The sequence below is a fragment of the Lepus europaeus genome, chromosome 4 (assembly GCF_033115175.1).
Source record: "Lepus europaeus isolate LE1 chromosome 4, mLepTim1.pri, whole genome shotgun sequence".
Classification (NCBI taxonomy): domain Eukaryota; kingdom Metazoa; phylum Chordata; class Mammalia; order Lagomorpha; family Leporidae; genus Lepus; species Lepus europaeus.
Window position 1 is genome coordinate 111,877,403 of NC_084830.1, and position 13,254 is coordinate 111,890,656.

At 53.7% G+C, this 13,254-nt stretch overlaps 1 protein-coding gene across 2 annotated transcripts in view; it reads left to right on the forward strand.

Moving 5' to 3' along the window:
- The window catches only part of SLIT3 (slit guidance ligand 3), a 642,896-nt gene that overhangs the window by 546,799 nt on the left and 82,843 nt on the right, over positions 1–13,254 (forward strand). For both annotated transcript variants that reach the window (XM_062188711.1, XM_062188710.1), the window contains exons 15-17: positions 4,743–4,893; positions 6,068–6,142; positions 11,965–12,108. In XM_062188711.1, the coding sequence (XP_062044695.1) occupies positions 4,743–4,893; positions 6,068–6,142; positions 11,965–12,108 (370 nt within the window). The remainder of the gene's footprint in view (positions 1–4,742; positions 4,894–6,067; positions 6,143–11,964; positions 12,109–13,254) is intronic.

Consider the following 13,254-nt stretch of genomic DNA (forward strand, 5'->3'; position numbering starts at 1 on the left):
ATCACAGTCGTATTTTCTTCCATTCAAAGGGAACAAGGTGTACCCTAGGCGTTTGGCCCATTGTTTCTTGGAAGGGTCCCTGCCCAAGGTCATTATCCTAAGTGGCAGCTGACCCGAAGAGGAATTCATATTGCTTACGGCCCCTGCCACCAACTTTGCTGGTATTCACTCACTTAAAATGAGTGTGAGCATGAGGATGGGTGAAACTGACACGAGTCTGAGACTGCGGATTTAAGCCGAGGCTCCTTCTGAACCTGACCCTGACCCCCTGAGACCTACGGTCCAGTCTGTCTCCTTGACCTTCGATCACAGTTAACCTGCAGCTGCTGGGCGGGGACTGTGCAGAAACATGCTGTCTCTGACAATAAAGAAAGGGATCTCGTTGCCTTCTATTTTGCTTCTTTCTTGATCAACACTATCCCCACTGTAATCTGAAGATTGTGTTGGTTCCTGTCCGAGAATCTGTGTTCTATGAGAGTGAGCCAAAGTGGAACTGATGATGTGTGACTCTTGTTATCTCCTCTGTCTCAGGGTAGCCCTTGCGGCCAGGGTGCAACCATGGCTCAGTAATGGGGAGTTCTGTTTACCTCTCAATATTTTTTTAAACATACACTGAATGCTTACTCCAGGCCCCCTGTTTTGTATCCTTACTTTGTTTACTTTTCACAGCACTCTGGAGTCCCATTACACAGATGAGGATATTGAGGCAACAGAGAGGTTAACTAACTCGCCCAGGGGCACGTGACTGTGGAATGAGTGTGCTTTATAAGCTGTACCATTGAGCCTTCCCAGTTGTGGACAGTGTCATTGCCTCGAACTAGAAACATTGTAAAACCTTGACTTGAATTGAGAGTTGAAACCTTAACACTCCCTTTTGAGCTTATATCCATTAATAGAAATAACTTGAGTGGGAAGACAGAAAACATTGTTCAAGTGGCTCTTCCTCTCCAGGGTGAGGATGCCAAGATCTCAATGGACACAGGGCAAACCCTCAACCCTGGAATCGTTCCCTTTCCCTGCGTACAGATGGGAGCGTGCCAGGGGCCATGCCTCTGGGAGTGATGCTCTCCTGCTAGGGCCTCCCTGGCCATTCTGCAGTGGGTTTGAGACCAGGCAGTGCCAAGCCACAAGCCATGGCATTTCCCTCTGGTTTCAGGCAGGTGGTCACACTCATAAGGGGCCCCCAAATGGGGGCCTTCCTAGGACAGCTCCCTGCTCCACTGGTCACTGAACTCCCGCTAAACTCTTAGTGTTTTCCAGCCCTTGGGGCTGGTCTCCCAGCCTTGCCAGAGTGGGTATTTGTGTGCTTGGCAATATTTTCTTGATTCCCTTCATCACTCACAACCCTTCGCTTGTCCCCACTACTTTCTTTTCAAGCTGATGAGCCCCAGCTGGCTTAATTCTCTCCCCAGTTCCTCACTCTGCTCCTTTCCTTCTTTCTGGGGTGGCAGGTGGTAGGGGGGAGGTAGGAGAGCTCTGGACACATGAGTTTCAGGTCCATGGGGATCAGATAACAATGCATGTGTGACTTCCGGTCAACACACTGGTTGCCCCAAGAATGGTATCTGATACAGACTGCCCATGGCAGCCCCCATCCTGGGCGGGAGCTGCCCCCTCCCAGCCAAGTCCAACCAAAGAATGGGAGCTTTTTCTCCCTGGCTGCCCGCCCCCCCCCCCCCAACCCAGACATTTCACACCTTACATCCCTGCCTTCTGGAGAGTAGCCCTAGGGCAGGGATTTATCACACAACCAGGCTGCTGTGAATTTCCTCTTGTCACCCCAGCATCCTCCAGCTATTAAAGCTGTCTGTGATCTGGTCCTCAGTGTCCTTGTTCTGAGCTGCCTGTGGCAGGGGAGGGGCCCACAGGGGCAGGAGCAGGCAGAATGCCAGATGACATCAGTTCCTTCAAGTCTCCTTAGGGCCAGGGTTGAGTTTTGTAGCCCTCCTTCAAATCCTCCGAGATCGCTCCTGTCTGAACTCGCCCAGAGAGAAGCAGCAGCGGCCTATTTCGGTTGATCCTCTCATGCTAAGTATTTCTGGCAGTGACAAATATGCATTGAGATTGAAATTGACTTTTAAAGCTCTGGAAAAGTTAAAAATACTTTTGGGTAGTTATGAGCATTAGGCATAACAAATGGCCGTGAGAAACCCTGGGTAGTTTCAGTAATGAAATATGAAGTGACGGGGGTGGCATTTTGGGCTCGCTCCGACTGGGGAAGAAACTTTTTCGGTTATGTACATACGCCGTTATTAACATTTCTGGCTCCCACTCATATAAAATATCACTCTCCGACCTCCTTGTTACTGCAAACCAGGGCAATAACAAAAACAGCAGGGGGAAAAATGCTGGAAAGAACACATTAGTCCATCGAATCTAATTGCAAAATCATTTCATTAAAATGGGTCAGCGGCTCCAGTGCAGAGGTCTGCCAGTTATAATCTAACTATACTACTGAGAGTGATTCCTGCTAACTATAGACTGCTCTCACCTTGATTAAAACGAAAGCGCGTTTAATAGGCAGCCGTCCCCAGCCTCCGCGCAGCCGGTGCACGTCCTCCGGCTCCTTGCATCCAGCAGAAAACCACATTCTCTCCTATCTGTCTGCCTCTGAGCAGCAGGCCTGACTCCTCTGCTTTGCAAGGATCCCAGGATAGACGCATTGGAAGGAAATATAACACGTGCACATGCACAGTGGCCTCTCTCCATCACTGAGTTGATCCGCCGGTGAGTCAGCCGGCAGGGTGCACAGAATGAAATCCTCCCATGACTCTACATGCTGCTCTGTCTTGGGGATCACAGCCCAGGGCAGAGTTATTCAGAGGGACAGAAGCTGGCTGGGGCCAAGGGCAAGCGACTTGCATAGTCCCTTGGACCTAGAAGCCACCCAGATGACTGTGGAGATCAGTGGGCAGATTTTGCTCCTGAAAGCCTGAGCCTGGAAGGGGCCACGCTGGCCGGGGGAGCCAGAGGTGGGGAAGCAGGGCAGACATCTGAACCTTTGTTTTAGGTAGAATCAGAGACCCACCAAGTTCCTTCCCAACCAGGCATTGCAGGGAGATGATATGATGGGCAAGAAACCAAGGCGAGGGAAGACAGGTTTCCGCTTCATCTGCACGGAAAATCCCGTTCACCCACCTCCACCAAATTTGACTTTTCGCTGATTCCAAATGCACTAGGCTAAAGGTTTTGTCTAGGACCACATTTGTGGTCGAGTGTTCGTCACAGGGGCCCCAGCAGCAGCCTGCCTCGATTCATTCTTCTGCCACCAACCAAGTGACCTGCTGGCCTCAGTTTCCCCATTTGTACAGTGGAGTGCTGTGGATACTAAGATCACCCATTCCAGATCAGAAGGACCCGCACGTGGCTTGTGTGTGCCCAGGAACCCTGAGCCATTACCACTGGCTCTGCTGATGCTCCCGTGGCCACTGACGTGCCAGGGGTTCTGCCAGAGTCCAGGGAGAGGCAGTGGGAGAAGCAGTAGCCTCTTCCCTGGAGCCACTCTGTCCTCTCCATCATCCTCGTCTTCCCCACAGCCCCCACGAGCTGGGGGAACCTATTTGGTTCCCATTTACATGTGGAGAGACTGAGGCTAGTAAGTAGCAAAGGCTGTACCCACTCGTGCCTTCTGTTGCCAAAACCTATCGCTCCTAAAGCAAATAAGGTGACCGACGCAGTGCCCCACAGAGCTAAGCAGGCATTGACGTTCACCGTGTCTGAAACACACACTTGGGCATGGACCCCTTCGTGAGAGCCGAGCGTCGTGCTGATGAGATGTTTGGGGTTCAGGCAAGAACATTCCAGAAAACCATAGCTCGCTGCTTGCCTCCAGCGTGGTTTGCAGTTCGTGGCCTTACAGAAGTCTCCCCAGTGTGGGGGATTATTTCTGATCATCAAAGCAGCTCCCCAGGGCATTGTTCAGAGACATCAGATGGTCGGTCCCGGGACCTTCACTGTATGACCTTTAGAGAAAGTCAACTCCGAAAAATCTTAGGTCCAACCTGTAGCTCAGGGGAACTGGCCTCACTGCAGTTAAACAGAGCTCAAAGCTGACACTCAGATGCATTTTGCCTCTCGTCACGGTGTTTGAAATTTGATTTTGTTACCAACATTGTTTAAATCCATGGTCTTTCTTGATAACAAAAAACAAAGGACTACCAGGCAACTCTTCACCAAATTCCCAATCATTAAGGCTATGGGCTCCGATTCCCTGGGTCCCCAACCTCATTTGTATCTTCCCAATATGGAAGGCAGGAGACAATGGTTGCCTAGGGCCACTGTGCTACGTGCATCTGAGTTCGTGACCCCTTCCTGTAACCTGCCTCCAATCGCGGCATAACCCCCATGGGAGCCTGTTGGAGTCTTCCCTTTGGGTTACCACGAACATCTGGAGTGTCTGTGGCTAGGAGGCGTCCCGAGGTGGATAGACCCCTCATATGGGAGGCTGCGTCCTGGACACGGGCGTAGGAGCTTTTCTCTGAGCAGGACCTCCATCACTGGCATCAGCTTCCGAAAAAGTCCCAGACCCACAAAAGCCTCAGGGCCTGCTGGTTCCCCTGAGGATAACGACCACATGGAAAGCAGCCGGGCTTGGGGGTGGGAGAGCTCCAGCAAGGGGGCCAGATCAGGAAAGCGCTACTGTGTCTGGCTCGGGGTGTCTGGCAGTCCTCGTCCCCCCACAGCCTCAGGCCTGTTGTGGGGACCATGGGGACTGCTGACATCCCCTCTCTGGCCCCACCCAGGCTCCGAGGATTACCGCAGCAGGTTCAGCAGCGAGTGCTTTATGGACCTCGTGTGCCCTGAGAAGTGCCGCTGCGAGGGCACCATTGTGGACTGCTCCAACCAGAAGCTGACCCGTGTCCCAAGCCACCTCCCTGAATATGTCACCGATCTGTAAGTCCTACCCCCACACGTGCATTCTCAGTCACCTCGAAGCAGCCCAGGCAGGGGCACCTGGAGGTGACCTCCTGGTCCAGTGACACAGGCGCTCCGTGTACCAGACAGAGAGCAGACACCAGGCATTCCCCATGGACCGCTTGCTCACAGATAAAGATGGTTCATTCATTTGATTGATGGTATTTTGAATGCCCGCTGTGACCCAGGGACCGCAGCTGTCCAGTTTCTACAGTGGACAAAGCAGATAGCTCCTGCTGACCCTTGTGGACCTCTTAGTATCCCCAGAGGGATGAATGTTAAGTAGAAATTATAGCAAAGCAAGAAAACAACCAGAAGGAGTGAATGCTCCTGCGCCTCCGGTCAGCCTTGTGTTGGTTTAGCCAATAAAGGAAGAGGCAGAAAAGGTAGAGCTCAGTGGGAGTGAAGGCAGGCCCCCCGGGGGCTCCCAGGCCTGGGCCTGACACCCGTCTCCTCCTGTCTCCTCCCATCTCCTCCCGTCTCCCCAGGACTGGACAAGTTGCTTCTCAGGTCTGAGACTCAGTTTCTTAGCTGTAGAATGGGGGAGTGATGCTTGCCTGCTAGGGTGGTTGAGAAGATAGAGAATGTAGGGATACATCGTGATTCCTGGCAAGCAGCAAGCCCTGGCTGAACGGTGGTGATGTAAATGCCAGGGGACAAGCTCTGTCCTCTTTGGCTTCAAGAATCACCATAGGCTGCAGCAAGGCACAGCTCTGGTTGCCCGCCTGCCCTGAACACATGGGCCCTGGCACTTCCCCTGATAGAAGGAAGTGGTCAGGAGGGAACTAAGTGACCTAGGAGATGGAGAGACCCTGGGGAAAGCTGCTGGGGTGAGGGTTAGGTTGCCACTGGTACCCTCACAAAATACATCCTTGGCAATTGACCGAATGATTTCAGTTTCCAAAAAGTCCTCTACACCCAGTCAAAGGGGGCTTCTCCCAGGAGGGAGAGGAGGCTGGTGTTCGCTCCTTCCTCCCTTTCTCACTGGCCGGCTCTCCTTGCTGGGCCCCTCACAGCAGCAGGACACACGCTGAAGTTGTCTGTGGCTCTTTTGACCTCTGTGGAATATGAGGTTTGGGCGGGAGGGCAGGGCGGGGCGGCCCGGGAGGCCCCCGCCTGCGCTAACCTGAGCCTCCTCTCACTTCCCGCACAGGCGGCTGAACGACAATGAGATCTCGGTTCTGGAGGCCACTGGTGTCTTCAAGAAGTTGCCCAACCTGCGGAAAATGTAAGTCAGCCCTGGGGACTTGGCGGCTGGCTTCGCTCCCTGGCCAGCGTCCATCCGCCTTCCCCTCCATTCTGCCTCCTTGCTGTGACTGTGTTGAGAAGTGGACGTGCAGCCAAAATGAAGCTTCCATGTTCTTCAGCCTCCAGGTGTTGGGAAGAGGGGGCATTCCCCAACCCCACCGGGGTGCCCCCTCTCTGATCTCGACCCCCACCACTCATCTCATGTCTCCCCCATCGGGTGGTGAGAGGGACTCGGGTGTCTGGGGTAGATGTTAGCTAGCAGTTTTTTGGTTTTTTTTACAGAGTGGATAGTGAGAGAGAGAGAAAGGTCTTCCTTTTTGCCGTTGGTTCACCCTCCAATGGCCGCTGCAGACGGCGCATCTCGCTGATCCGAAGCCAGGAGCCAGGTGCTTCTCCTGGTCTCCCATGGGGTGCAGGGCCCAAGCACTTGGGCCATCCTCCACTGCCTTCCCGGGCCATAGCAGAGATCTGGCCTGGAAAAGGGGCAACCGGGATAGAATCCGGCGCCCCAACCGGGACTAGAACCCGGTGTGCCGGCGCTGCAAGGCGGAGGATTAGCCTGTTAAGCCATGGCGCCGGCTAGCTAGCAGTTTTTAATCAGGTGAGGGTTGGCAGATCTGTTTTCAGGTGGGCTGGCAGGGCCTCTGCATCAGTGCCCACTGCTTTTCACAGTGTGTTCATTCTAGGGATCCCTGGCTCCAGCTTCTCCACTGCCGGGGCTTCTAAGCATCAATCCCTCCCTGCATCTCCCTGCCTAGCACCCTGTTCAGGCAAAGGCCTGGGCCAGGGGCTACGTCCTCCGCCTCACATACATGGGTCCCTCTGGTCCTCACTCCCCATCCGGTGTCGGCTTCCTTTGTGCAGGTGAGGAAAACATGACTCCAGGAGGGGCAGTGACTTCTCTACAGCCACACAGCTAGCACACGTCAGAGCTGGCATCCTCAGACTTGGGCCCTCTGCAATCACGCTAGCATGCTTGTGCATTTGCTGTCCCTCTCTCTGCTTTCCCTGGTCCCCCCCCCCCAGCAGAGGTATGGCCCAGAGAGGGTGCTCACTGCCTCCGCGTCCCCAGGGACTCTTCTCTGTGGCCCTTACTCTCTGCCCCCACCTCATGCACCAGTCTCCTGACCCAGAGTTAGGGTCTGCCTGAGGATACGGGACATTCAGTTGATTCTCATTGTTCAGAGATTCCAAATTTGCAGATTCACCTGCTCACTCAGATTCGCAAAGCTCCAAAATCACCTTTGCATGTTTCATAGCCATTCCTAGGCTAGGCCTGCACAGAGCAGCAGACCCAGGGACTCCCGTACATGTGTGTTCCTGAGGTTGAACACGGCGCACCTTGCCTTCTTGCTCCAATCCTCAGCTGGTAAACAAGCATCCCTTTTATAGCACTGTTGGCGCTAAGTTCAGTGTTAATGAATCAGTGCTAAATAATTTTTAAAAAGAGATTTTTTTACTTATTTATAGAGTTACAGAGAGGTGGAGGCAGAGGCAGAGAGAGGTCTTCCATCCGCTGGTTTATCCCATAGATGGCTGCAACAGCTCTAGCTACACCGATCCAAAGCCAGGGGAGAGGACCTTCCTCCAGGTCTCCCACGCAGGTGCAGGGGCCCCAGGACTTGGGCCATCTTCTACTGCTTTCCTGGGCCATAACAGGGAGCTGGATTGGAAGTGGAGCAGCCGGGACTCAAACTGGCACCCTTATGGGTTGCTGGGGCTGCAGGCGGCAGCTTCACCCTCTATGCCACAGTGCTGGCCCCCAACGCTATATATGTTTTTAAAGGTGCCTTTAAATAGAAACACAGATAAAGCAAGGTTATGTGTCAATGGGTGGATGAAGACGGTATCCCCAGAGGCCCCCAGAAACCTAACCCTGTGTTTCCCCTAGGAGCAGTGGGTGGGCTTTCAGTCATTTGGTGGAACTGGTGGCTGTGCAGCACCTACCTACCATGAATAATGATGACTAAGTGCAATTATTTGCTTCCTGTTCTGCGTGCTCCTGCCCATCAGTGCCCTGCAGATGAGGGGCACAGAGACCATCTAGCACTGTGCAGCATCTACGTCTCATTGGTGCCATTAGCTCTCCCTGCCTGCCTGCCTGCAGTCCCCCGGTGGCCCTGGCTGAGTAACTGGGAACAGTGGAGAGGCCTCGGGGACACAGCCGAGAGAGAGGCATGTGTGGCCGTCCTGTAGCCCCGTGTCCTGCCGGCTTCAGGGCTGCGGCACAGATCTCGCCCATCACCTGCCACGAGACGTCCTTTCTGTCCAGAGAAATGCACTCTTAGCTTTTAACCTCAAGGCAGAAACCTGCGTGTGTGGGTAAGGAGGAGAGGCAGTGCTAAAATGAGTCAAGGTGGCCAAGTGCCTGTGTGCCTGGGTGTACGGGATCAAGCAGTCGTGGCCTCTGCCGAGAAATACGCACTTTCCCACGTTAGGTGAAACTCGAACTCACTGCGTGTCTTTCGCTTTCCACCTTTGATGGAGTCATGGGTATAGAGAACTGTTTCTTTACACCAAGGAAAACAATGCCACAGACACATGAGGAGGAGCAGCCAGCTCCCAGCCTCAGCAACCAAGCAGCAAAAGGGAGTGGTGCGGACTGTGACGAAATAGAGGCTCAGATCTCATCCAAAGGGGCAGATGTCGCCAGCTCACCGTCTGACCTCTCACGCTGCTGGGTATTCCCAGGTCTCCAGACAGCCAGAAATCCAGGTGTGGTGAAGGGCAGGCAGGCAGGCAGGCCTGCATCCCGAGTTCACCTCTGCCCCTCCCCGGCGGGGTGACCCTGGAATACGATCAGCCTTTCTGAGTCTTAGTTCCATCATTTACTTAATAGGGGGGAAAAAAATCCACCTTCCTGGTACGGTTTGATGAAGACCGGAAGTAAACGTGGAAAAGAACAAACGGCCTGTGGCCGTGGTACTGACCAGAGCAGGAACAGGACGACCCAGACAGAGGGGCGTCTGTGCGGAGACCAGAGTGGCTGCTATGCGTTCAGACAGAGGTTGCTACACTCAGAGGCCTGGGCAGTAGCACAAATGTGGAAAGTAGCTAGGTGCAAGGCCATCGTAATAATGATAATAGTTAGCTGCTATTATAATCCTTATTAGATACCTTATGCCGGATACTACTGATATTAATTCATTTAACCTTCACCAAAAAAAAAAAAAAAAAAAGCTTTGATATTACTTCGTTGTACAAATGAGGAAGCCGAAAGACAGACATTGGGCCTGCTTCTGGTCACCATCAACACACCTGCCTGACCCCCAAGCCACTCAAACCTGCAGCCTCAGCTTGAAATGGAACTCGCACCTTGGAATAGAATTCCCACCCCGGGGGAAAGGGAGTGGCCAGGATCTCCTGGGCATGCTTGCTTGTGACCCAGTGTCCTGGGTTTCCAGATGTTCACCCAGCTCCCTTCCTACTGCATCTCTAGCAGGATTAGAGCCCCTTGCTGTTGCCAGCATTCATGGGCCTTCCTACAACCCTGAGCAGACATGGGCCTGGGAGAAATGAGGGCTCACCTCCCAGGACTCCTGCATTTCAGAGTGGAGCAGACAGAGCTACCCAGTCTCCAGAGGCCTCCATTTCTCAGGGATCATGAGAACAGGGTCGGGAAGGGACGCCAGCAGCTTGCAGCGTCAGTGGGCCTCGGCGCCTGCTGTGATCTGACTCTGAACCTGGCTGGGGTTCCCAGGGTTGGAATGGAGGCAAAGCCCCAAGGAGCCGCGTTCCCACCAGGTGGTCTGCAGACACAGAGATGGCCCTGGCTTCCCACACTGGGGGTTCCTGGCATCCGGGCAGAGGAAGCTCCTGCTCTGAGAATATGATAGAACGTTTACGAATCCCTGTGCACGCGCTCTTCTTGTTTCTGGAACGCTGGCCCTGAGCTGCACTCTGACCCCAGCCATCAGCACAGCCTGTAGAGTGAACAGTGCTCTAATGGATGGAGAGAGCAGCCAGTCCTTCCGGAAAAATCCTATCTCCTCTTTCCTACTCCTGTTTTCCATTCCCCCAGCCTGAGGAAGTGAAATTTGCAGACTTTACCATAAAGCGGTGCTAATTTTGCTCATTTAAAGAAACAGATGTCAGGAAATGAGAGCCCTCCCACTTCATAGCTGGTCTAACTCATCCTCACTGCCGGCCCTTGCACTGTAGTCTCCCAGGAAGCCCAACTCCAGGGGGCACAACCCGTCCCCTCTGGAGCCCGGGTGAGTTAGGGCTGCTGGGAGAGCCTCACTGTCTCCACTCCCGTCTGATTTGGGGGTAATCTGCAGTCTCCCCAGTGCACTACCTTCGTTCCTGGCTAATCCAGGCCAGGGCTACCAGGACTTATAAGAAAGGCCTGAGTTTAGGCAGAGCCAGGCAGGGATCAGAAATCCAGCTCAGAAAACCCCAGGCTGTCTCAGGCCTGGGAGAGGGATCTGGGGAAAGTGTTTGCCCCCGTGTTCTTGGCAAAGAAGAGAGCAGAGGCGTGATAAAGAGTAGATGATTCAAGACAGACCTGCGGCACTTCCATCCCCTCCACTAGGCAGGGGTGCTTTGCAGGCCTGGCTATTGGGGTGAGCCATGGAGGCCCTGCCCCCAGGGCTGCACAGGCTCTGCTCGCTGTTCCCATCTCTCCTGTGCCTGGCGCAGTGTCAGCATCGGGCCCTGGAAGGCAGCGCCTGCTGTCAGAGCTTGGAACAGAATCGGAAGGGGCAGCACTGAGGGGCTGGGCAGACACAGTGGGGCAGGCATTGTGGCACCACAGGTTAAGCCACCCCTCTGGACACCTACACTCCACACCGGTATGCGGGCTCAAGTCCTGGCTACTCCGCTTCCAAGCCAGCTTTCCTGCTAACGTGCCTGGGAAGGTAACAGGTGATGGCCCAAGTGCTTGAGTCCCTGCCACCCAGGTAGAAAGCCCAGATGGAGTTCCAGGCTCCTGGCTTTGGCCTGGCCCAGCCCCAGCCCCCAGCCATCACAGCCATCTGGGTAGTGAACCAGTAGATGGAAGATATCTTGTGTTCTCCCTCTCTCTCTGTCTCGCCACTCAAATAGATAAATTTAAATGACAAAGGCACAGTATTCCCAGTCCTGAATTCTGCAAAGCAGTAAGACAGGAGAACATCCACAGCACTAAAGCAGTACTCACTTGGGACAGAGTTGGTTCGAGGAGGCACTTATTATGTGCTGGAACCTGGCTTCCAGTTCCAGTTCTTTCAGCCATGTGACTGTGAGCGAGTTCCCTCCCCCCTCAAACACGACCAGTAGTCTGATGGCATCGTTTGGAGGATTTGCTGTGATGATGTCGGTCAGATCCCTCCTGCGGGGCCCAGTGCCCCGTAAGTGCTCCACAAGTAGTTACTAGAAAGTGTGCATTGCTCTCAGGGCTCTGCTGAGGGAGCTGGAGCTGCCCTATATCTCCTGCTGTCACGGAGGGAGCCTGTTCCGTGGTTTCCTCCCACCCTCCCCCTGAGAAGCCCTGCTACGTGAGTGTGTCTGGTTTTAGAAACGTAAACCCGGGAGTCACTGTTTCAAATCTACCAGCAGCCAGGGCGTGGAAAAGACAATTGCACTGAAAAACCGCAAGTCCCATGCAGTCTGTTTCACTGCTGTGGGGTTGGGGTCCCCACACCCAGCGGCAAGGGACTGAAGACCAAACATCGGGAGTCCACGCCCAAGCAGCCCCACCACCCAGTCCTCAGCCTGCAGGGTCCCTGAGGATCCCCAGCTGACCCTGGGCCTGGTGACTCCCTCCCTGCCTCCTGGCCCTCTGCCCTCTGTAATTCTCCCCATCCTGTCCCCTTCTCCTAGAAACCTGAGCAACAACAAGATCAAGGAAATGCGAGAGGGCGTCTTCGATGGAGCAGCCAGCGTGCAGGAGCTCATGCTGACAGGCAACCAGCTGGAGAGCGTGCACGGGCGCATGTTCCGAGGCCTCACCGGCCTGAAGACCTTGTGAGTGGGCTGGACCAAGGCCCAAGGGAGGAAGGGGAGGCGGAGGAGGGGAGGGAGGCTGGGGGGATTTGAGATGGACCAGGAAGACTGGCAGGCCATGGGCCAGACCCAGGTGCTGTCCTGGTCCATGGAATCCCTTCCCCTCCTGTGGCCAAGGTCATTCAACACTTCCCAGCCTTTCGTGGGTAAGCACCTAGCATGCAAAGTACCCCCTAACATATGCACATACACTTAGCGTGCTGAGTACCCCCTAACGTATGCACATACACAAACACACCACACTCAGTTACTCATTCACTCTGTTGTATACCCATAAGACCCTTACCAGAACTTGACAAAGGAAGCAGATATGCATAGATTTTTCCGTAAGCAGGGGTATTTCAAAAATTTCATAAAGTATGGAAGAAGATTATTTTGGTGCAAAAAAATTGAAATTCATGCCTCTGTGAGGATCTTCAAGAAGTTCATGAAAGCCTATACTATGAAAAGACTATGAATTGATTTCCGAGTTTTTGCAGCAAAATGAACTTATCTTTTCCTTCCTTTTTTCCTTGAAATTTTTGAAGTACCCTCCTACACATGGACACATCCCATAGCAGAGCGCCTGGGTTGGAGTCCTGGCTCTGCTTCCAATTCCAGCTTCCTGCCAGTGCAGACCCTGGGAGGCAGCAGGGATGGCTCAAGTGGTTGGGTCCCTGCCACTCATATGGGGACCCAGACTGAGTTCTGGGCTTCTGGCTTTGACCTGGTCCAGCCTTGGCAGATGTTGGCACTCAGAAATTAAACCAGTGGGTGGAAATCTCTGTCTCACTCTGGTTTTCTGCCTTTCAATGACACATACAAAGAACATGCAACAGGAGCACCCACATAAGAAGCACAGACATACAAGCGCACACAGAGAAGCTGATGTCCACAGAGGCTTCTTGGTTCTCCTCCTGCTCCAGAAACATGCATGCACACAGTAGCAGTCCCACGATATGTATATGTGCACATGCATACCCAGGACACAATGAAGAAGCATGCACAAAGAAGAACGTACACATGCATTTAAGGGAGCCTCGGTGAAGACGCAGGCCCTGCAGTCACAGGACAAACCCGAGCACAGTGAACAGATGGGGCTCGGAGTTGGCAGGAGCACCCCACCTC